The 24,212-nt window shown below is 45.0% G+C and overlaps 2 protein-coding genes and 3 non-coding genes across 5 annotated transcripts; 1 reads left to right on the plus strand and 4 right to left on the minus strand.

Moving 5' to 3' along the window:
- Positions 1 to 4,323: 4,323 nt before the first annotated feature.
- Positions 4,324 to 11,559, minus strand: rpl7a (ribosomal protein L7a). The gene is made up of 8 exons (XM_080211767.1): positions 11,487 to 11,559; positions 10,221 to 10,382; positions 9,325 to 9,474; positions 8,851 to 8,991; positions 8,578 to 8,657; positions 6,664 to 6,794; positions 5,731 to 5,800; positions 4,324 to 4,482 (listed from the first exon to the last, which is right to left on the minus strand). Exons 1-8 carry the CDS (start codon positions 11,557 to 11,559, stop codon positions 4,378 to 4,380), a joined length of 912 nt encoding a protein of 303 aa, XP_080067893.1. The 3' UTR covers positions 4,324 to 4,377.
- On the minus strand, positions 5,871 to 5,940 carry LOC145358463 (small nucleolar RNA SNORD36). Its single transcript, XR_013889483.1, has one exon. It is a non-coding gene; the product is annotated as a small nucleolar RNA SNORD36 (small nucleolar RNA).
- Positions 8,289 to 8,369, minus strand: LOC145358462 (small nucleolar RNA SNORD36). The gene has a single exon (XR_013889482.1). It is a non-coding gene; the product is annotated as a small nucleolar RNA SNORD36 (small nucleolar RNA).
- Positions 9,068 to 9,137, minus strand: LOC145358464 (small nucleolar RNA SNORD24). Its single transcript, XR_013889484.1, has one exon. It is a non-coding gene; the product is annotated as a small nucleolar RNA SNORD24 (small nucleolar RNA).
- Positions 11,560 to 18,283: 6,724 nt separating the features above from the next.
- Positions 18,284 to 23,599, plus strand: dnlz (DNL-type zinc finger). Its single transcript, XM_080212021.1, has 3 exons — positions 18,284 to 18,541; positions 20,133 to 20,272; positions 21,583 to 23,599. The coding sequence occupies exons 1-3, from the start codon at positions 18,332 to 18,334 to the stop codon at positions 21,749 to 21,751; spliced, it is 519 nt and encodes a 172-aa protein (XP_080068147.1). The 5' UTR covers positions 18,284 to 18,331; the 3' UTR covers positions 21,752 to 23,599.
- Positions 23,600 to 24,212: the final 613 nt, after the last annotated feature.

The raw sequence follows: 24,212 nt of genomic DNA on the forward strand, positions 1-24,212 counted from the left end.
GTAATCTTGGGATTACTCCCTGTGCCAGTGAGGCGAGGGATAGGAAGATAGTGCAGCTCAACACATGGCTACAGAGCTGGTGTAGGAGAGAAGGCTCCAGATATGTAAATCAATGAGATGTCTTCCAGTGTAAGTGGGATCTGTACAAAGGTGGGTTACCCCCTAAACTGGATGGGCAACAATACCCCAGCAGGAGATTTGCTAGTGTCACTTGGGAGAGTTTAAACTAGTGTGGTTGGGGGTAGGAACCAGAGCAGTTCAGCAAGTGAAATGACCAATGTGGAGGTAGAAACTAAGGGCATAAAGAGGAAGAAAACACAGATGTTACTGAACACAGTGAGACTGGTGGTATTTTAATGGGAGGAGCAAGATAGGTAAGGCAGATGAGCTTAAGAGTTTGGACTAGTACATATAACTGTAATGTTGTACAGAGACTTGTGGGGTGGCACAGTGGTTAGCACTGCTGCTTTACAGCACCAGGGACCCAGATACGATTCCTGGTTTGGGTCACTATCTCTGTGGAGTTTGCATATTCTCCTGGTATCAGCCTGGGTTTCCTCCCACAGTCCAAGTGTGTGCTGGTTCGGGTGAATTGGCAATGCTGAACTCTCCCTCGGTGTTCCCGCGACTCGGGGATTTTCACACTAACTTCATTGCAGTGTGAATGTAAACCTACTCCTGACTAATAAATAAACTTTACTTCTTGGTTCAGAGAAAGACAAAACTGGCAGCTTAATGTTCTAGGATTTAGATGTTTCAAGTGTGGTAGAGGAGGATGTAAAAGAGATGGGATGGGGGACAGGGGGCAGGGGTTGTACTACAGACCTCCCAACAGCCAGCAGGGAACAGGGATAAGCGTGGACAAATTATGGGAAAATGTAAAAACAGGGTTATTTGTGGTGGGTGATTTTAACTTGCCTTTAAGTTTATTTATTAGTGTCACAAGTAGGCTTATATTCACTCAGCTAATGTTCTGGGGACCTGGGTTCGAACCCCAGTATAGCAGATGGTCTAAGTGGAATTCAATGAAAAAAATCCTGAATTAAGAATCTACTGATGACCATGAGATCATTGTCAATTGTCAGAAAAACCCATCTGGTTCACTAATGCCCTTTAGAGAAGGAAATCTGCCATCCTTACCCCGTCTGGCTGACAATTAATTTTAATTTCCCCTATGTTGACTGGGACTCACTTAGTTCTAGGGGTGTGAATGGGACAGAATTTGTAAGGAACAGCCAGGAGGGCTTCCTTAAACAATATGTAGATAGTCTAACAAGGGAAGGGGCCATACTGGACCTGGTACTGGGGAATGAGCCCGGCCAGATGGTCAATGTTTCAGTAGGGGAGCAGTTGGGGAACAGTGACCACAATTCAGTAAGCTTTAAGGCACTGATGGTTAATGATAAGTGTAGTCCTCAAGTTAAGGTGCTAAATTATGGGAAGGCTAATTACAACAATATTAGGCAGGAACTGAAGAATGTAGATTGGGGGCAGATGTTTGAGGCCAAATCAACATCTGGCATGTGGGAGGCTCTCAAGTGTCAGTTGATATCAGGACTGGCACATTCCTGTAAGGATGAAGAGTAAGTATGGCAAGTTTTGGGAACCTTGGGTAATAAGAGATATTATGAGCCTAATCAAAGAGAAAAAGTGAGCATTTCTCAAAGCTAGGAGGCTGGGAACACGCAAAGTGTGGAATACAAGGAAAGTAGAAAGAAACTTAAGCAAGGAGTAAGAAGGGATAAAAGGGGGTCATGAAAAAGCATTGGCCAGCAGGATTAAGGAAAATCTCAGCATTTTATATAAAGCACATTATATAGAAAGAGGGAGAGGGTTGGTGCACTCAAGGATAAGGGAGGGAGTCTATGCGCAGAGTAAGAGGAAATGGACAAGGTATTAAATGAGTATTTTGCATCAATATTCACCAAAGAGAAGTACTTGGTGGATGATGAATCTGGGAAAGGATGTGTAGATAGTTTGAGTCATGTTCAGATCAAAAAGGAGGGGGTATTGGGGTTCTTGAGAAACATTAAGGTAGACAAGTCCCCAGGGCCTGATGGGATATACCCCAGAATACTGAGAGAGGCAAGGGAGGAAATTGCTGGGGCCTTGAGAGAAATCTTTGTATCCTTACTGGCTACAGGGGAGGTCCCAGAGGATTGGAGAATAGCCAACATTGTTTCTTTGTTTAAGAAGTTTAGCAAGAATAATTCAGGTAATTACAGGCTGGTGAGCCTTACATCAGTGGTAGGGAAATTATTGGAGAGGATTCTTCAAGACAGAATTTATTCCCACTTGGAAATAAGTGGACGTATTAGTGAGAGGCAACATGGTTTTGTGAAGAGGCAGTTGTGTCACAAGAACTTGAGTTTTTCAAGGAATTAGCGAAGATGATTGATGAGGGTAGGACAGTGGATGTTGTCTACATAGATTTCAGTAACGCCTTTGACAAGGTCCCTCATGGCAGACTGGTGCAAAAGGTGAAGTTGCTTGGGATCAGAGGTGAGCTGGCAAGATGGATACAAAACTGGCTCGGTCAAAGAACATAGAGGGTAGCAGTGGAAGGGTGTGTTTCTGAATGGAGGACTGTGACAAATGGTGTTCCTCAGGGATCAGTGCTGGGACCTTTGCTGTTTGTAATTATATATAAATGATTTGGAGGAAAATGTAACTGGATTGATTACTAAGTTTGCAGATGACACAAAGGTTGGTGGATTTGTAGTTAGCAATGAGGACCATCAGAAAATACAGCAGGATACAGATCAGTTGGAGACTTGGGTGGAGAAATGGCAGATGGCATTTAATCCAGACAACTCTGAGGTAGTTCATTTTGGAAGGTCTAATACAGTAAATGACAGAACCCTTATGAGTATTGATACAGTGACCTGGATGTATAGGTACACAGGTCACTGAAAGTGGCAACGCAAGTGGAGAAGGTAGTCAAGAAGGCATACGGCATGCTTACCTTCATCGGCCAGGGCAGTGAGTTTAAAAATTGGCAAGTCATGTTGCAGCTTTATAGAACCTTAGTTAGGCCACACTTGGAATATAGTGTTCAATTCTAGTCACCACTCTACCAAAAGGATGTGGAGGCTTTGGAGGGGGTACATAAGATTTACCAGGATGTTGCCTGGTATAGAGGGCATTAGCTATGAAGAGAGGTTGGAGAAACTTGTTGTCACTGGAGCAATGGAGTTTGAGGGGAGACCTGATAAGTCTACAAGATTGAGAGGCGTGGGCAGAGTGGATAGCGAAGGAATTCATGCCAGTGGGAGATACTAATCCAAACAGGTAGCTTTGAGAATTACTCTTTTTAAATTTGCAATCCTTTTGTTATATTCTAGCTGTGGTCTTAAATGAAGTTTGATTTGAGCTTTCTAGGGGGTCACTTGAATCATACCTAGAGTGAAACCACCAATGCCAACATCAAAAGGAAAAGTCAGGGTCGAGGCTAACTGTGTTAAATAAGCAAGTAGTCCTCGGGTGAAAGTACTAAATTAGGAAAGGCTAGTTACAATATCCTGCATGAACTGGGGAATGTCAATTGGAGGAGTCTGTTTTGACAGTAAATCCAAATCTGGGCATCTTTTAAAGACCAGAATTCAGAACCAGCATTTGCTCACAACAATGAAGGATAAGGATGGCAAGATGAGAAACTGGAGAGCTCAGACAAAAAAAAAGGCATTACAAGGTTTAGGAAACTAGAGAAAGTGTCCTCAATATAAAGCAAGAAAGAATTAATTCAAGGAACTAAGAGCTAAAATTTTCTTGGCAAAACAGAATTAAGGAATCCCAAGGCATTTTATACACGAAGAGAGTAGCTAGGGAAAGATCAAGTCAATGAAAGACAAAAGGAGAGAATTTACACATGGAACTAGAGTAAGCAGCTAAGACCCCTTGCACTGACATTCACAAGAGATATGGTGGATGTTGAGTCCAGAGGGACATGTTGATAAAAAGATGTTTTTAAAAGCATTTAGACCAATTCCCAGTGGGATCTATCACAGAATACTGAGTTGTATCCTCTTTAGCCACAGGAAAGGTCCCAACAGACTGGAGAATTGCAAATATTGTTCATTTAAGGAAGGCAATAGGGATAATCTGGGAAATTACAGGCTGGTGAGCCTAGAAAGGAATTGTGTCAGTATGGTCTTGATGGGCCAAAGGGCCTGTTCCTGCACTGTTTTTCTCTTAAATGAATCTACTATTCATCTCAACTACTGTCAGAGCAGGTTCCACCCTCTGGGAAAGGGTTTCAGCTGGATTATGGATTGAGCTGTTAACTTTGGAAATCTGCTGACTTCAACAAAGAACAGGACAAAATTTCTTTAAATACAACCACTTTTTACTTCGTATATACAAAAGCAGATTAGGAATTTATCCCAGTTTGGTGGCCAGCTCCTTGGCCTTGGCCTTCTCCAGCTTTGCAATGCGAGCCACAGACTTGGGGCCCAGAATTCCACCACCCCAATGACGACGGATCTGAAAGAGGGAGAGAAGGTTAAGTCACAGCTCAGACCAGGCTAACACTCCCATTGCTTTATGTACACTATCAGCTGTTCCAACCAGATTGCTGACAAATTCTTAATTCCATTCACTATTGGTTCTGCAAATGCTGCTCAAAAAGCTGATAGGCAAATGGGCTGAATGACACCACCTCCATCCTGAGGTGATTTGCCTGCAGTGACTGAGTCCAATAAGAACATAAGAAATAGGAGCAGGAGTAGGCCATCTAGCCCTTCGAGCCTGCCCCGCCATTCAATAAGATCATGGCTCAGTTCCACTTTCCCGCCCTCTCTCCATAACCCTTAATCCCCTCTTATCAAGAACCCATCAACCCGCTTCTTAAAAATATTTAGCGAGGCAGCCTCCACCACTTCAACAGGCAGAGAATTCCAGAGATTCACCACCCTTTGAGTGAAGAAGTTACTCCTCAACTCCGTTCTAAACCGCCTCCCCTTTATCTTGAGGCTGTGCCCCCTAGTCCTACTGTCTTTTTTGAGCGGGAAGAGTCTCTCCACCTCTATCCTATCCATCCCATTCATCATCTTATACGTCTCAATGAGATCTCCCCTCATTCTTCTAAACTCTAACGAGTACAAGCCTAGTTTATTCAGCCTCTCCTCATAGCTCAATCCCCTCAACTCCGGTATCAGCCTAGTAAACCTCCTCTGCACTCCCTCCAGGGCCAAAATATCCTTGCGCAGGTGCGGCGCCCAAAACTGCACACAGTACTCCAGCGGCGGCCTCACCAATGCCCTATACAGCTGCAGCAAGACCTCCCTACTTTTATATTCAATCCCCTTCGCTATGAAGGCCAGCATCCCATTTGCCTTCCTGACCACCTGCTGCACCTGCAAGCTGGGTTTTTGCGACTCATGCACAAGGACCCCGAGGTCCCTCTGCACCGTCGCCTGCTGCAGTTTTTCGCCACGTAAGTAACAGTCCTTCCTACCATTCTTCCTACCAAAGTGGACCACCTCACAATAGGCAGCTTGTGGGTGGAGGAACACCTTACTCAGTGGTCAGTATCTGCACACTGGTTGCGGTTGCTTTTAATCAGCCCCTCTATCCCATTCACAACTCAGGCACTGAGCAATCATCTTCAACTGACCCCCTATCTTAAGGGTTGCTTTCACACAAACAAATGCATCAAGCCTTGCATCAACACGTGTGGCACAGCATCACAGGCCCTTAGCAAAAAAATGTTACACATCAACCTCAGCGTACCTCATCAAACCGCTCATTGTAGTTAGTCCGCACAGCCTCAATCAGCTTGGCCATCGCTCCTTTATCTTCACTGTGGAAAGAAAACAGTTAGTTACTGCACACTGTGCGCACAGGCTGGGGAACAGAGTCTGGGTGAATGGACTGCTCAGGGTTAAAAAGCTCAAAATGCCACACAGTCATTCAGGTGAAGAAATTCAGACATCATCGCAGATCCATTTCAACCCAACAGAATACCCACATCAACATGTACCTTCTAATCAGGGATATGGGTCAAACGCCCAAACCCTGTTAGAGATGTACAAGATAATGAAGAGTATGGATAGGGTAGATGTAGAGATTCTTCCTGCTTAGAAAGGATAGCAGGACTAGAGGACAGCATTGGGGGCGGGGGGGGGGGCGGCAGTTTAGATCAGAGTGAGGAGGAACTTCACTCAAAGGGTGGTGAATCTCTGGAATTCTCTGCCTGTTGAAGTGGGAGGCTACCTCACTAAATATATTTAAGTCATGGGTAGATAGATTTTTGATAGACAAGGGAATTAAGGGTTATGGAGAAAGCAGGAACGTGGAACTGATCCACTTCAGATCAGCCATGATTTTACTGAAAGGCAGGGCAGGCTCGAAGGGCTAGATTGCCTCCTCCTATTTCTTATGTTCTTATCAGTGAGGTGAGGCTCACTGCTCCTGCATCCTGTCAGTGGTGATCACTGAACATAGGCTGAAGTTGTTGCTCAGTGGACTAGAGGGCCATGCTGCAACATTTTCCTGCTACGTCAGCATCAGGACATCAGTGTTGAAGAGCTTAGGACTACCCCAATGATGAGTTACTGCACCGTCCCTCAGCATGAGGCAGAAGTTTAAACAGTTGATAAAATCTTGAACAATAACACCCCACCCCCATTTGTCATGAGTATTGATTACAAACAGGGTACTCACGGGTTGATCTGAGCCAGGGCAAGGCAGGTGGTGGTCTTTCTGTGCACTAATCGCCCAAGCCTGGCTTTGCCTTTAACGATGCAATAAGGAACTCCCATCTTCCGGCAGAGAGCAGGCAGGAACACAACCAGCTGAGGGGGGACATCGCAAACAGATCAACAAAAACATACATTTATGTGGCACCCTCAAGTGAATGAAAGATCCTACAATGCTTCAAAGCAGCAAATATCAAAGTCTGAGTTTCAAATGGTCAGGATGGGTGATGGGTAACTGAGATTAACACTCATCTTGCAATGGAGGTAGACAGGTGGAGTGGTTTAGAAGTGAATTTCAGAGTGAAGGACATTGATAAAATGCTGCACAACTGTCTTGGGGAAAAAAGTTGGACCAAAAACATGAAAATAAAAAAATTGGCTGAGTGACAAGAAACGAAGTTGGTGAAAAGTTGTTTTTCTTGACTGGGGAGAAGGTTTCAGCAAGTTCCCCAGGTTTCAGTGTTACCTGCTCTACATAATTACCTAGACTGGTGTAGGGGGCATAATATTTGCAGATGCTGTGAAACTTGAGCCACAAGAAGGACAAAAACAAAATATAAGTGCTGGAAATCTGAAATAAACAGAATGCTGGATAAACATGAGGTGTGGCAGCATTGAGTACATACAGCCATTGCACCTTATCCAGCATTCTGCTTTTATTTCAAAGGGGCATAGACATGTTGGGATGCTCCAAGTGGCAGATGAAATTTAACAGAAAAAGTTCAGTGAATCATTTCAGGAGGAAGAATGTTTTATATTGTCTATCTGCGAAGAGGCAAAATACTAATGAGGTTGTCACACAGGACCCAGGTATAGATGTGCAGCTAAGGCACACAGTAGCCTAGGCTTTATTTATAGGGGCAGTGTAACACATTAAATCAAACAGGATACCATGAGGCCTCAACAGAGTGCAAACAAAAATTCACAAGAATAGTTTCAGGGAGAAGAGCTTCAATTATGTAGTGATTATAGAAATGGAGATTGTTTCCCCTCAGAAGGGGGAACAGATGGAGGTATTTAAACTAATGAAGGGTCTGGAGAGAGTAGATGGGGAGAAACAGTTATTGGTGGAAGGGCAGATTGAAAATCACTGGCATTGAGAGAAAATAAGCACAGCGAGTGATTGGGATCTGGAAGGTGCTGCCTGAAAGTGAGGCTTTGAGAAAGTGAATCGTTATATTAACAAATGATTTGGCAGCACTGAAGGAAAGCAGAGGAATAGCACTGGGTGAACTGCTCCTTCAGACAGTTAGCAGATAGCAGGCCAAATGGCCTCATTCTGTACTCTAAATTTGAAAAAGGGAGTTCAACATCAGTCAGCCAGTAGTAGGAACATGCAAACATGCCCAACCACTGCACAGAGGGGGATCTTGGGTAGAAACAGATAGTCACACACAAAAAATCCTGAATAAAAACAAATTACTGCAGATGCTAAAATCTGAAGCAAAAAGAAAACATGCTGGAAAATCTTTAGTGTGGCAGCATCTGTAAGGAGATAAGAGCTGACATTGAGTCCAGATGACTCTTTGTCAATGTCAACTCTTTTCTCTTCTTATAAGAAGTCCTGATTCAGTTTGTGCAGTCATGGATGTTGCTCAGGGTTAAAAAGCTCGTTTATTTTTTGCTCTACATGTTGATCTTCAGGTGAAGAAATTCAGAACATCATCGCAACATCATCCAGACCAGCACTGTATATGCACAGGGGGGCGGGCGGGGGCAGTAGGAGAGAGCAAAGAGACTGACTTAGTTCAAACGAACTAAGACTTTATTTCAACAATTCTAAAATCAGAAGCAGGGATGAGAAATGGGATTTTCCTATTGGAGGACAGATCAGACAGGCAGTAATTGACTGTGGGACAGCCAGCCCTCACCTTCTTACCTCAATGGGGTCAACATCATGTGCAATAATCACCAGCTGTGCTTTCTTGCTTTCCACCAGTGTGGTGACAGTGTTCACACCTGCACAGAATAGACAGTCAGCACTCAGCCCTGCTATTGTTTCCAATAAAAATAACTTTTGAAACAAGAACACCCTGGAATGAAGCCTGCTGGAATCCACACAGGGAAATCAGTGCCCAACAGTCAATTCCAGCCCTTCACTGGGCACATACAAACAGGCTGAATTTCAAGAAGTCAAGCCTCACATCCTCACCTGCTCGGAGAACTGCTGGCCTCTTTGTTGGAGCATCAGGCTTCCCAGCTGCCTTTTGCTGGGCTCGAACTAAAAGCCTCTGCTTCTTCTCCACTTTGGTCTCAGGTCTGTACTTATGGGCCAGTTTGAAGAGCTGAGTTGCTGTGGAAAGAAGCAGAGTGTTATTCAGGACTGAAACACAGGTCTGTCTCCATGCACAGGGAGTGGCGATTTGGAGTGCATCAGCGATCTTGGTGGATGTCATCCGTTAAGCTCAGATAGCAAATATTCTGTTCACATCATCTGCAACCTCCAAACCCCATAAATCCAACCTTTGCCAAAACCCACAAACATGGAGGACCACCACCCGTCCACACACCAGCTACTAAACTTGGAATCTCTGGAGCATAGGTAGTGGGAGAATCCACACTATGTTGCTACCTTAAGAAATTCCATTCACCCCTCCCCATGCTGTTCTCCATTTCCATGACCCACCAGTCTGCCTGTCCAAGGCCTGGGTGAACTGGTTAATTGCTGGAGGAACCTTCAGACGCTTGTACAAGATGGCCCTCTGACGCTGAAGTCTGACATACCGCGGCCATTTCACGAATCTTGTCAGGTCCCTCTTGGGCTGGATATCCTGACCTGGAGAAAGAAACAATAAAATATTTTACAACCATAGGAATGCAGTATTGGTCCCATGCGATAGTGAGCAGATGGCGTTAAATCCCTACAGTACAATTCATTAGACCCATCGAGTCTGATCGATGACAATCCCACCCAGGCCCTATTACCGCAACATGACACATTTACCCTGCTAATCCTCCTCAGTAGGGAATGCCACTCGGACTAGAGGGCACAGCCTCAAGATAAGGGGGGGAGCGGAGCGGTTTAGAACAGTTGAGGAGGAACTTCTTCACTCAAAGGGTGGTGAATCTCTGGAATTCTCTGCCTGTTGAAGTGGAGAAGGCTGCCTCACTAAATATTTTTAAGACGTGGGTTGATGGGTTTTTGATAGGCAAGGGGATTAAGGGTTATGGGGAGGGGGCGGGAATGTGGAACTGAGACACGACAGATCAGCCATGATCTTATTGAATGGCGGGGCAGGCTCGAGGGGCTAGATGGCCTACTCCTGCTCCTATTTCTTATGTTAAGTTCCTGAGTGCTGCACATTTACATTCCATTTTGAACAGCTCATTGTAATATTTGCTCTCTGCATTGATTGAACTGCTGGGCTTCCAGCACCAGATCTCCCAACACCCAGGATCTCAGCACTCCTCCCTGCCAAGGATTTAGTAAGGCTGTCTATCCCGTGTCAGTGTTAATACTACACTAACACCACTTATTCAACTGAATTATGCTTACTGCAGTTTTCAGATTCCCAGACTCACCAATCCCAAAATTTTTTGGTCGCTTCTCAAACAGAGGATTGACGACTTTTTTCACCTCATGCTTCCTGACGACAGAAGGAGCCGGGGCCACCTTCTTCCCCTTGGCCTTCTTTCCTTTCGGCTGAAACAGGGCAAAAACCACAGGTTGAGGACATAGCAAAGCTCACCATCACGCACACCCCATCCCTTTACCCACTCAAAACATAATCCAAACCCCTCCCTGCCAAACAGGGCAGCAGCTTCTGCTATTTCTTAATACACTTTAAGGAATATGGGTGTTGCTGACAAGGCCAGTTTGCTGCCCATTCCTAACTGCCCACTGACTGGTTACTGCACCATTTCAGAAAAAAAAATCAAGGAAATTATTGAGGATGGGTGTCACATTGGCCAGAACATAAGAACAGCAATTTTCCTTCCTATGTTAGCAAACCAGATGGGTTTTGTAACAATTGATGATAGTTTGTCAGAAACTACCTTTACAATCCAGATTAGCTAATTTTATTGAATCTTATGGTGGGATTTGAACACATTTCCTCAGAGAAATAGCCTGGACATCTGGACTACTAGTCCATTGGACCATCTCCATGCAGTGCAAATCCTGCAGCAAACAACTGCAGGCATCATTTCTGAAAGGAACTGTGTTGCTATTGGACAATGAACAGGGCATTGGGGTCCATTTCTACACAAAGATCCCACTAACAATGACTGGCTGATGGGGTTTATTCAGGTGGTTAAATACCAGCAGGTCACCATGGAGAATTCCAGAGCTTTTCCCTGAAAGTCGTCCTCAGGACACTGGTCTCAACATCAACCAGCCTGGTCTGTATAATAGGCCATGCGACCCTACACTGGAACCATATCCTATCCTCTTTGTTACCTCGAGACTCATTCTAACCCTTTGCTGCCCGCTCAGCTCATTCAAGTCTCCCCCCCCCACCCCCCACAAACTCACCGCGCCCAGCCCAATAAATTACTACAAACGATTAGAATTAAAACACGAACGGAGTTTTCCCCCGGGTGTCCAGCTCCAGCGAGCAGTCCGGGTCCCCTCCCGGGTGGCAGATTGCCTCCGGCGGGATCTGGGCCTTGAATTCTACATGCCCCTCAGGGCCAGACTGCGGGACAACATCGGGCCCGAATTTGGGGCTGTGGGTGTTGCAGACAGCAGGCGGATGGGTGCCGGGCCGCTGGAGGGGCGGTTGGGCCGGCAGGGTGGTGGATGGAGGCGGATTGCAATCAGTGCGCCAAATCAGACCTCAGACTCACCATGGCGGAGAGAGAGCGCGCTGGCTGCCGGGAAACCCTTATATACGGCCCCAAAACACCCGCCTGACGTCATCCTGACATCGCGACACTTCCATTTAAAGTGACAGTCCACTCTTCAGCCCTGCCTGGAGGGGCTCTGATCGAACCTGGGAACATAGTCACTCCCTTATAAGAACATAAGAAATAGGAGCAGGAGTAGGCCATCTAGCTCTTCGAGCCTGCCCCGCCATTCAATAAGATCATGGCTGATCTGTTGTGGCTCAGTTCCACCTTCCCGCCCTCTCTCCATAACCCTTAATCCCCTCTCTTATCAAAAACCCATCAACCCGCGTCTTAAAAATATTTAGCGAGGCAGCCTCCACCACTTCAACGGGCAGAGAATTCCAGAGATTCATAAGAACATAAGAACATAAGAAATAGGAGCAGGAGTAGGCCATCTAGCCCTTCGAGCCTGCCCCGCCATTCAATAAGATCATGGCTGATCTGTCGTGGCTCAGTTCCACATTCCCGCCCTCTCCCCATAACCCTTAATCCCCTCTCTTATCAAAAACCCATCAACCCGCGTCTTAAAAATATTTAGCAAGGTAGCCTCCACCATTTCAACGGGCAGAGAATTCCAGAGATTCACTACCCTTTGAATGAAGAAGTTCCTCCTCAACTCCGTTCTAAACCGCCCCCCCTTTATCTTGAGGCTGTGCCCCCTAGTCCTACTATCCTTTGAGCGGGAAGAGCCTCTCCACCTCTATCCTATCCATCCCATTCATCATCTTATACGTCTCAATGAGATCTCCCCTCATTCTTCTAAACTCTGACAAGTACAAGCCTAGTTTATTCAGCCTCTCCTCATAGCTCAACCCCAGCATCAGCCTAGTAAACTTCCTCTGCACTCCCTCCAAGGCCAAAATATCCTTGCGTAAGTGCGGCGCCCAAAACTGCACACAGTACTCCAGCTGCGGCCTCACCAATGCCCTATACAGCCGCAGCAAGACCTCCCTACTTTTATATTCAATCCCCCTCGCTATGAAGGCCAGCATCCATTCGCCTTCCTGACCACCTGCTGCACCTGCAAGCTGGGTTTTTGCGACTCATGCACAAGGACCCCGAGGTCCCTCTGCACCGTCGCCTGCTACAGTTTTTCTCCACGTAAGTAATAATCCTTCCTACCATTATTCCTACCAAAGTGGACCACCTCGCACTTGCCAACATTAAATTCCATTTGCCAGGTCCTGGCCTATTCGCCCAGCCTATCTAGATCCTTCTGTAGACTCTCCACATCCTCCGCACAATTTGCCGTTCCCCCAATCTTGGTGTCATCAGCAAACTTCGACACCCTACACTCGGTTCCCTCCTCCAGATCATCTCCGGTAACATCCTGGTGAACCTTCTCTGTACTCCCTCCAAGGCCAATATATCCTTTTGCAAATACGGTGACCAAAACTGCACACAGTACTCCAGTTGCGGCCTCACCAGTGCCCTGTACAGTTGCAGCAAGACCTCCCTGCTTTTATATTCTACCCCTCTTGCTATATAGGCCAACATTCCATTCGTCTTCTTGATCACCTGCTGCACCTGCAGACTGGGTTTTTGCGATTCATGCACAAGGACCCCCAAGTCTCTCTGCACTGTAGCATGCTGCAGCTTTTCGCCCTTTTAATAATAATTCCTCCTATTATTTCTGCCAAAGTGGATAACCTCAAAATTGCAAAATAATAACAATAATAATAAAAAAAACATACACTTAATCACAGAAACATGCTTCGTTTCATTCCCAAATCATTGGCTTGGAAACAAATCAAGACTGATTTAAATACAATAACTTTACAAGATTTGCTAACAGCCAATACAGCAACAGATATCCGACAGGTTCCTTATTTTGAGACGAACCAATGCAGAAACTTATAAAAATATTTTCTAGGTTATTTTTTAATTCAGTCACTTTCTACTTAAGCCATTTGCACTCAATGTTTCTCCTCAATCTCAAACAAATCCTCAATTTCTCATCTAACTTATCTGTCAGATGTCCCAGTTTGTGATCAATGAAGTCAGCATTGATTCAATCTTAATCTAAAAAATAAACTATGTCAAACTAGGATCAGAAAATGGTAGTGTGCTATCAGCACTTAAAAGACAACTCTTTATTCTTGCTGACTTTCTCTATTATCCCAATGTTCTGATATTAGCTTCAATGGCCATATGTATTTTTAAACTTTACATCATACCATCGCGCAGTTCGTACCAACATAGCAAGGATCAAAATTCAACTCACCCACTAATCTCAGGGGTAAGAATTATTTTGGTAAATCATCCACATGAAAAAATGTTAAAGATACGTTTCCTTTGTTTTCTAGCGAATTTATAAACTCAAAAGAACAGGTATTTTATCTTTCAATTTGGCATTAAACGGGACAACCCGTTTCAGCTCAGGATGGATGCTAAGGTTCCTGTGGTACTATTCCAAGAAGTACTGAAATGTGTGTTCTGGAAAGTACTCTTCTCAATACCACCTAAAACAAAAACTGGTTGTTCACCTACTTCCATTGACAAAATTGGAAAGATACCACCAACCTTTGAGTGAAGAAGTTCCTCCTCAACTCACCCTGCACTCGGTTCCCTCCTCCAGATCATCTATATAAATGGTAAATAGCTGAGGCCCCAGCACCGACCCCTGGGGCACCCCACTAGTCACCAACCGCCAATCCGAATAGCACCCATTGACCCCCACTCTCTGCCTCCTATTTGACAACCAATCCTCTATCCACGCTAACACCCTACCCCCAACTCCATGTCCCCTGACCTTCTGCAATAACCTCTTGTGAGGTACCTTGTCAAACGCCTTCTGAAAATCCAGAAAGACCACATCCACCGGCTCTCCTCTATCCACTGCCCTAGACACATCCTCATAGAACTCCAGTAAATTTGTCAGACACGACTTCCCTTTAATGAAACCGTGTTGCGTCCGCCCTATCAAGCAATATAGGTTATAGATTATGCTTCACTGGCAACACAAACTGGGATCAAAGGGACACTGAGCAGAACTTTAGGGCAGCACCGTGGTTAACGCTGCTGCCTCACACTGCCAGGTTCCCAGGTTTGATTCCTGGCTTGGGTCACTGTCTGTGCGAACTTTGCACATTCTCCCTGTGTCTGTGTGCTGGAGAGGGAGCACGCGGTGTCCGCGGGCACACTCGAGGCCTTCCATGCCCATTGGGCACCGCAGGGGCTGAGGTGCATTATAGACCCCGACAATCACATTTTGATTTGACGTGTCTTAAGTTTCCTTTGTACTTTTTGTTTCTGTTCGGGCCGTTTCCCCTCCTTTTGGGGAGCTGCCCCCTTTTTCTTTGTCCGAACGTAATTTAAGTTCGTTTACTTGTTTGGCCCACCCAAAAGACTTGACCTGAAAACCGCCCCCCTGCCCCATGTCTGTGTGACTTTCTTCGTAGTCATGATGTGGGTATGCCGGCGTTGGACTGGCGTAAACACAGTAAAAAGTCTGACAACACCAGGTTTTAGTCCAACCTATTTATTTGATAATATTCTCACTAGCTTTCGAGGGGACAGCCTCTTCGTCAGGTGAATGGAGAGTTCTGGCCTCAGACAGAGCATATAAAGCACAGACAGTTTAGAGATTACTGATTAAAATGCGAATCCTTACACCTAACCTGCTGTTCAAGACCTGAAGTGGCTGACAATGTGAGTGGTAGGAGCACTGATCACAGTTTAAAGAGATGTGTATTGTCTCCAGACAGTACAGTAAGTGAGGTTTTGCAAACCCAGGCAAGTCACAGGGGTTACAGATAGTGCGACATGAACCCAAGATCCCTGTTGAGACCGTCCTCATGTGTGCGGAACTTGGTGATCAGTGCTCCTACCACTCACATTGTCAGCCACTTCAGGTCTTGAACAGCAGGTTAGGTGTAAGGATTCGCATTTTAATCAGTAATCTCTAAACTGTCTGTGCTTTATATGCTCTGTCTGAGGCCAGAACTCTCCATTCACCTGACGAAGAGGCTGTCCCCTCGAAAGCTAGTGAGAATATTATCAAATAAATAGGTTGGACTAAAACCTGGTGTTGTCAGACTTTTTACTGACTTTCTTCGCACAGTCCAAAAAACACGCTGTTTACATGCATTGGTCGTGCTAAATTCTCCTTCAGTGTACCCGAACAGGCACTGGAGTGTGGCGACTAGGGGAATTTCACTTTAACATCATTGCAATGTTAGCCTACTTATGACACTAATAAACAAACTTTAAACTAAGTTGACAGAGGGGTACCAGTGCATGTAGTTTACATTCGGAAGGCTTTCGATAAGGTCCCACATAATATGTGAAGTTAAAGCACATGGGATTGCAGGTAATGTCATGAGATGGATAGAAAGCTGGTTAGCAGATAGGAAGTAAAGAGTTGGCATAAATGAGTCTTTTTCTGTTTGGCAGTCAGTAATTAGTGGAGTTCTGCAGGGATCTGCGCTAGGGCCCCAACTGTTCACATTATATATTAATAATTAGGATGAAGCAATTAAACATATTATCTCCAAATTTACTCATCATACAAAGTTGGGGGGGAAGGTGGGCTGTGAGGAGGATACAGAGATGTTTCAGTGTGATTTGGACAGACTGAGTGTGTGGGCATCTGCATGACAGATGCAGTATAATGTGGATAAATGTGAGGTTATCCACTTTGGCAGCAAAAATAGGAAGACAGATTATATTTTGAATTGGCGTGAATTGAATGAAGTGGGTACTCGATGTCCTCGTGTATCAGTCACTGAAAATAAGTGCACTGGTACAGCAGGCACTAAAGAAGGCAAATGGTATGCTGGCCTTCATAGCGAGAGGATTTGAGTATAGAGTAGAGATATTTTACTGAAATCGTATACAGTGTTGGTAAAGCCATACCTGGAGTATTGTGTGCCGTATTGGTGTCTTTATCTGAGGAAGTTATGGAGGAAGTGCAGAGGTAGTTTACCAGGCTAATTCCTGGGATGACAGGTCTGTCATATGAGGAGAGACTAAGTCAGTTAGGGAGTTCATCGAAACTTAGAGGAGTGAGAGGCAATCTTGTAGAAACTTACAAAATTTGAACAGGAATAGATTCAGAAAGAACGTTCATTGAATCCTGCAGTGCAGAAGGAGGCCTTTTGGCCCATCGAGTCTGCACCGACCACAATCCCACCCAGGCCCTATCCCCATAACCCCATGCATTTACCCTAGCTAGTCACCCAGACACTAAGGGGCAATTTAGCATGGCCAATCCACCTAACCCACACATCTTTGCACTGTGGGAGGAAACCAAAGAACCTGGAGGAAACTCACGCAGACACAGGAGAACTTGCAAACTCCATACAGACACTGACCCAAGCCAGGAAACAAACAGAGGTCCCTGGCACTGTGAGGCAACAATGCTAACCACTGTGCCACAGTGCCGTCCAAAAAATATTTTCACCCCAGATGGGGCTCAATGGTAGGAGTCCAGAACAAGGGGTAAAAGCAAAATACTGTGAATGCTGGAATCTGAAACAAAAACAGAAAATGCTGGAAAATCTTCACAGATCTGACAGCATCTGTGGAGAATGAATAATATATGACTATAAGACATGGGAGCAGATTTACACCACTCGACCCATTGATTCTGCTCTGCCATTCAATCAGGACTAATATTTTTCTCATCCTCATTTTCCTGCCTTTTCCCTATAACCCCTGATCCCCTTATTCATCCAGAACCTATCTATTTCTGTCTTAAAGACACTCAATAACCTAGTCTCCACAGCCTTCTGCAGGAAAGAGTTCCACAGATTCCCCACTCTCTGGCTGAAGAAATTCCCCCTCATCTCTGTTCTGAAGGATCGTCCCTTCAGCCTGAGATTGTGCCCTCCAGTTCTATTTTTTCCTATTAGTGCAAACATCCTCTCCACGTACTCTATCCAGGCCTTGCAGTATCCTGTAAATTTCAATAAGATCCCCCTTGGCCTTCTAAACTCCAATGAGTACAGACCCAGAGTCCTCAACCGTACAACCATACAATAAGCTCGTCATTCCAGGGATCATTCTTGTGAACCTACTTGGGACCCTTTCCAATTCCAGCACACCTTTCCTTAGACATGGAGCCCAAAAATGCTCACAATACTCCAAATGGGGTCTTATACAGCCTCAGAAGTACATCCCTGCTCTTGCATCTAACCCTCTCGGTACGAATGCTAACATTGCATTAGCCTTTCTAACTGCTGACTGAACTGCCAATTGAATAGAGCCAACTTTTCAAGTCTAGATGACCCATCATCACAACTAGTGTTACAGTCCAAGAATACAGGGTAAAGCTTTTTGAACTTAGGTGAGGAGAAATTTCTTCACCCAGATGGTGGTAAATGTGTGGAATTCACTACCACAGAAAGTAACTGAAGCCAAAATGTTGTGTGATTTCCAGAAGAAATTAGATATAGCTCTTGCGGTTAACTGGATCGAGGGATATGGGAAGGAAAGGGAAAATCACGATATTGAATTTGATGATCAGCTATGATCAAAATTAACAGCGGGGCAGGTTCGAAGGGCTGAATGGCTCCCTCCAGTTTCTATGAATAAGTATTTTCCCTTTCTTCTATTTTTGATGCTCCAATAAAAATGGCCATGAAGCGACTTCGTCTGTACTAAACATTACAAAGCTCCACTCCAACTACAGATTTCACGCGGAGGAATCAATTACACACAGAGGCCATTCGGCCCATTGCGCGGCAGCTAGTCCTAAAGGCGCCGGACGTGACGCGATGACGCCGCGTGGCCGGAAGTGCCGGCCTGAGCGGGAACGATCTGGTTTCCATAGAAACCGAGCTGCGGCCTAACTTCGAGCCATGAGCCTGGGCCTCGCGTTCTGCCGCTTGGGGCGAGCGGGAGCTGCAGTCGCCCGGCTGTGGGGAGCGGCCTCGGGGCGGAGGTTCCCCGCAGGCCGCAATTTCCTCACTCCAAGCGGCGGCGGCTTGCTCAGAGCCTCAGGGTGGAGGGCCGCGAAAAGCCTGCCCCAGGCCGCCGCCACCCACTACCAGCTGGTGTATACCTGCAAGGTGAGGACCCGGCTCCATTCACAAGAAACAATCCCATATAAATCCCCAGAATCGACCCGCTCACTATATCAATGTATGGTCAGTGCTGAGGGAGCGCCGCACTGTCGGAGGGTCAGTGCTGAGGGAGCGCCGCACTGTCGGAGGGTCAGTGCTGAGGGAGCGCCGCACTGTCGGAGCGCCGCACTGTCGGAGGGTCAGTGCTGAGGGAGCGCCGCACTGTCGGAGGGTCAGTGCTGAGGGAGCGCCGCACTGTCGGAGGGTCAGTGCTGAGGGAGCGCCGCACTGTCGGAGGGTCAGTGCTGAGGGAGTGCCGCGCTGTCGGAGAGCTTATCTTTCCGATGAAGTGTTAAACCAAAACCCAATTTGCCCTTCAGGTGGATGTAAAGGATTCTACAGCCACCACTTCGAAAGAGAGCAGGCGTGCTCTCATTTGTAGTCCTTGGTCAACTTAACTGAAAACAGATTATCTAGCCATTTATCTCATTGCTGTTCATGGGATCTTGCTATTTACAAATTGGCTGCCTTGTTTCTTTTTTTATAGGTTAGTAAAATGCTATCCTTTAATTTGAGTGGAATTGAATATAAAAGTAAGGATGTTATGCTCCAGTTATACAGGAAACTGATAAGACGTCATCTCAAATACTGTGTAGTCTGTGGTCTCCTTATTTAAGGAAGGATATAAATGTGTTAGATGCAGTATAGAGATTTATTAAATTGATATCTAGAATGAGTGGGTTATCTCATCAGGAAGTTTGATTCCCTTGACTAACAAGAATCTCATGTAATCCGGATAGATGAGAAAGTGGAATTCAAAACACAAACATCAGCCATGATCTTATTGAATGGCAGCGCAGGCTTGAGGGGTCGAATGGCCTACTTCTATTTTGTATGTTGTTATTGCTGCCGTGCCCACACTTTAGTAGTAGTAAAGCACTCTGGGTGTTCATAGCTCAATAAATATTTCTTTCATTACTCTATTAAATGTTTGCGGTTTCTCGAGCACCATTTATTTCCTGTGTCAGACAATTGCTTCCTGGATTTCTGTGAATGCTGCTTTATATGGTTTTAGAAACTGAGGTTGTACCTCAGTAGAAGGAGATGGTGGATATATAATACTAATCTTGACTCAGTTTACAAGGTTGTTATGAGATAGATAAGTGGATATATGGAAAATGACAGATAAAAGCACCTATTGATTCAGCCAATGTGTCCTACACAGTTATGATCCCTCATGCATCACAGTACAGACACTCCTCACCCATCCAAGAAGTATAGTCTTCTGGGAAAGGCAGAAAACAAAATACAATCCCAGGCCAAATGTGGGAGTGGGGTCATGGAGAATTCCTCTCCAATTCCAGAGCGATTCAGAACTTCTGAGCGAAGCCATGAAGGGTGGTGCGGTTGTCAGAATTGGACAACTGTTTGCCTGGGTCCTGCAGCAGCTTCCAGTGTGAGCTGACAGGGAAGGCCAGCTACCAAATACAAAAGAAATGATACAGAAAGGCTGACTAAAACCAGACAGATAGACAATGCAAGCAGGCACATAACCACTCCCTGTTATTGTACAAACAAACATTTTATCTTCTTTCAGGTTTGCCAAGCAAGATCTACAAAGAGGATCTCCAAGCTTGCATACCATAATGGAGTGGTCATTGTAACATGTCCTGGGTGTAGCAATCATCACATCATAGCAGACAATTTGGGATGGTTTTCAGACCTTGATGGGAAAAAGTAAGCTTAATTTAACATTGTGTGTATGTGATGTAGCCAGTAGGCCAAGTGACTAAAATAAAGTGATATCTAGGAGCTTGTACCATTCACTGGGTCCTTGTGACTCTCAATGTGATATTCCAGAGAGAAAGCTCACATCTGGGTGGCACAGTAGCATAGTGATTAGCACTACTGCCTCACAGTACCAGGGACCTGGGTTCAATTCCTAGCTTGGCTCACTGTCTGTGTGGAGTTTGTACATTCTCCCCATGTCTGCATGGGTTGCTTCAGATGCTCCGGTTTCCTCCCACAGTCTAAAGATGTGTGGGTTAGGTAGATTGGCCATGCTAAATTGCACCTTAGTGTCAGGGGAACTAGCCAGGGTAAATGCATGGGGTTGTGGGGATAGGGCCCAGATGGGATTGTGGTCAGTGCAGATTCGATGGGCCAAATGGCCTCCTTGTACACTGTAGTCTTCTATGATGTGTGCTAATCAGAAACTGGGAATTGGATTGGAAACCAGAGAACTCTATTTTTGACCATTTGCAAAAGAACTGACAGGACTCCCTGTGACCTCTATTTTTTACACAGCAAGCTGTGATCTAGAGCTACATGAAAGGGTGTGGAAGTAAAGTCTAGAGAAACTTTCAAAGGGGAATTGGATAAATACTTGAAGGGGAAAAAAAATCGTAGGGCCATGGGAAAATGAACTAGGAAGAATGAGATTAACCGAATGCGATTTCAAAATGCTGGAACAGGCACAATGGGCTGAGTGGCTTCTTTCTATGTTTTATCAATCAGTGAACTCCTGTTTCCAAAATAAATTATTATGTAAACTCCCTATGTAAACATGTCACACTGTGATTACACCCTCCTGCTAGTGGTGACACTACAGAGCCTCTTTGTTTCTCCCATCTCTAGTTTGTACGCAAATTCCTCTTCATTTTACCACTTTATTGATCTGTTAAAGTATTACATTACAGTACAGAATATATCGCTTTAAAATGGAGTCTGAATTCTGTCCACATACCTTTCCCCAATTAACTCCCAACTTCTAACTGTTTCACCTGAAGGTGGCACTTGCTGTCCAGCTCCACAGAACCCCTACAGTGCAGAAAGAGGCCATTCAGCCCATCAGGTCCGCACTAACTCTCTGAAAGGGCATTCCACCCAGGCCCACCCCTCCCCCTATCCCTGTAACCCTGTGCATTTACCATGGCCAATCCATCTTTGGACACTCCATCTGTGCATCTAGTATAAATAAAATGTGTTAAAAGTTTACAAAGTATTTTTCTAAACTTAAAAACTATTCTTCTCATTGATGTCATCAGGAATATTGAAGAAATATTGGCTGCTAGAGGTGAGAAGGTTCAACGTGTGATTGGTGAAGACTCACTGGAGATTATCACAGAGGAGATTGCCCATGACAAACCTAAAGAGTTATCTGTGGAGAGCAATTCTAAAGAGAGCCTAGACTCCAAAGATCAACCTAAATCCTAATCCTGTCTCCAGCATGGAAGGTCCATGTAATGAGAACAGTCATGGTGAAAGTGGGGTAGGCAGATCATTTTCCTTCAGCTTAGATGGCACGAGGGAGATTCTATCCAAGGGATAAAAATCGTATAAATAATTCAAATTACTGCAGCGGATTTCTATCACACTCAGCCCACAGGCACCTCAGTGAATCTTGGGAAAAAGACTCCATGCAAGCCAGAGATATGGTTTAAAGACACTTGTTCGTGAAGCCCTTTGAGGGCCAAATATGGAGGAGTAATCCACCAATTAACCAGTTTTGGGAATTGCTCGACAAGAGGCCAGTCCCATTGTAAAAGGAAAGAATTAAACCAGAATAGGACAGAGGGAAATTCATTTCATCCAAAAGTGCAACTGTTTCTATAACAGGGAATTCCAAAGCTTGTCTCCTGATGCTACAGATTTAAATAGCACACAAACATTAACAGCTGCACTAATGTCACAAAACAGTGAAAGCCTTACGTTATATCATGCTGATTCCAGTTAAGGCTGTGAGTCTCTAATGCTGATTATTGTGCCATACTCAACAGCTACAACAACTTGCACTTACAGAGCCCTTTTAATACAGTAAAGCATCCTGTGGTGCTTAACAGGAACATCGCCGACCATAAGCCACATAATGAGATATTAGATAAAAGCAAAAAACTGTGGATGCTGGAATCTGAAACAAAAACAGAAAATGCTGGAAAATCTTAGCAGGTCTGACAGCATTTGTGAAGAGAGACTAGAGCCAATGTTTTGAGTCTGATGACCCTTCATCAGAGCTGACCTAATATTTCATTACACACAAGAGAGGTGCAGACGTTCAGGGAAGGAATTCTAGAGCTTTAGGTCTTCGCAGCTAAAAGTACAGCCACCAGTGGTAGAATGATTAAAATCAGCAACACGCATAGGGGCTGAATTGGAGAGTGCAGATCTCTAGGAGAGTGTAGAGCTGGAGCTGGTTACAGAGGGACGAAGGGGTGAGGACATAGAGGCATTTGAGCACAATGAAGGCCACGTCTGAAAACAGTTCTTATACTACCTGTGATTGCTGTGTAGACTTTGAATAAAGCAGCATATGAGATACAAACTTGTGTTGCTGTCCACTTCTCCATAGATTCAAAGATGTTTACAGCATGGAAAGAGGCCCTTCGGCCCCACTTGTCTATGCCACCCTTTGTTTTAAATGACTGAGCAAGTCCCAATTGCCCGTGTTTGGCCCATATCCCTTACACCTTGCTTTTGGATATGTTCAGACATAACCACAAACTTCTGAACTAGAAAAACAAGAGTTGCTGCTGCACAAATGGTATCAATTCACATAATTTAGTTTGACTAATTCTCCCCTGTACTTATCACAAAATCTTTCCACTGGAAAAGGTGCATTATATAAAATGGATGTAAGAGAGTCAGAAACAATGACCTTTAAATCCAAGCAAAAAAACTGTCAATAACGTAAACCGTCAACTTCACCCAATTTTGCACTTTGACATCATTTATTTAATTCAGTCTTATATAGTGGGATATCACTGCAGGACTTCCTCAAGGTAGTGTCCAAGGTTCCAGCATCTTCAGCTGCTTCGTCAATGTAAGGATGAAAAAACAAGTGAGGCGTTAAATGAATACTTCGGTGTTCACTAGGGAGCGGGGCCATGTTTTTGAGAATGAGTGTGTGATACAGGCTGATAGGATGGAGGAGGTTCATTCTGAGGGAAGATGTATTAGCAATTTTGAAAATCCTGAATAAATTAGGCTTGTACTCGTTAGAGTTTAGAAGAATGAGGGGAGATCTCATTGAGACGTATAAGATGATGAATGGGATGGATAGGATAGAGGTGGAGAGACTCTTCCCGCTCAGAAAGGATAGTAGGACTAGGGGGCACAGCCTCAAGATAAAGGGGGGGTGGTTTAGAACGGAGTTGAGGAGGAACTACTTCACTCAAAGGGTGGTGATTCTCTGGAATTCTCTGCCCGTTGAAGTGGTGGAGGCTACGTCGCTAAATATTTTTAAGACGCGGGTTGATGGGTTTTTGATAAAAGAGGGGATTAAGGGTTATGGGGAGAGGGCGGGAATGTGGAACTGAGCCACGACAGATCAGCCATGATCTTATTGAATGGCGGGGCAGGCTCGAAGGGCTAGATGGCCTACTCCTGCTCCTTTTTCTTATGTTCGATAAGTCCCCTGGGCTAGATGGAATACATCCTAGGATACTTTGGGAGGCAAAGGATGAGATTGTGGAACCTATAGCTTTGATCTTTGGGTCTTCACTGTCCACGGGGATTGTGCCAGAGGACTGGAGAGTGGCAAATGTTGTTCCTCTCTTCAAGAAAGGAAATAGGAATGACCCTAGTAATTATAGGCCAGTTAGTCTTACTTCGGTGGTTGGTAGTTAATGGAAAGGGTCCTAAGAGATACGATTTATGACCATTTGGAAAGATGCAGTTA

Source organism: Carcharhinus amblyrhynchos, chromosome 25 (genome assembly GCF_965287045.1).
Source record: "Carcharhinus amblyrhynchos chromosome 25, sCarAmb.v2.hapA, whole genome shotgun sequence".
Taxonomy (NCBI): Eukaryota; Metazoa; Chordata; class Chondrichthyes; order Carcharhiniformes; family Carcharhinidae; genus Carcharhinus; species Carcharhinus amblyrhynchos.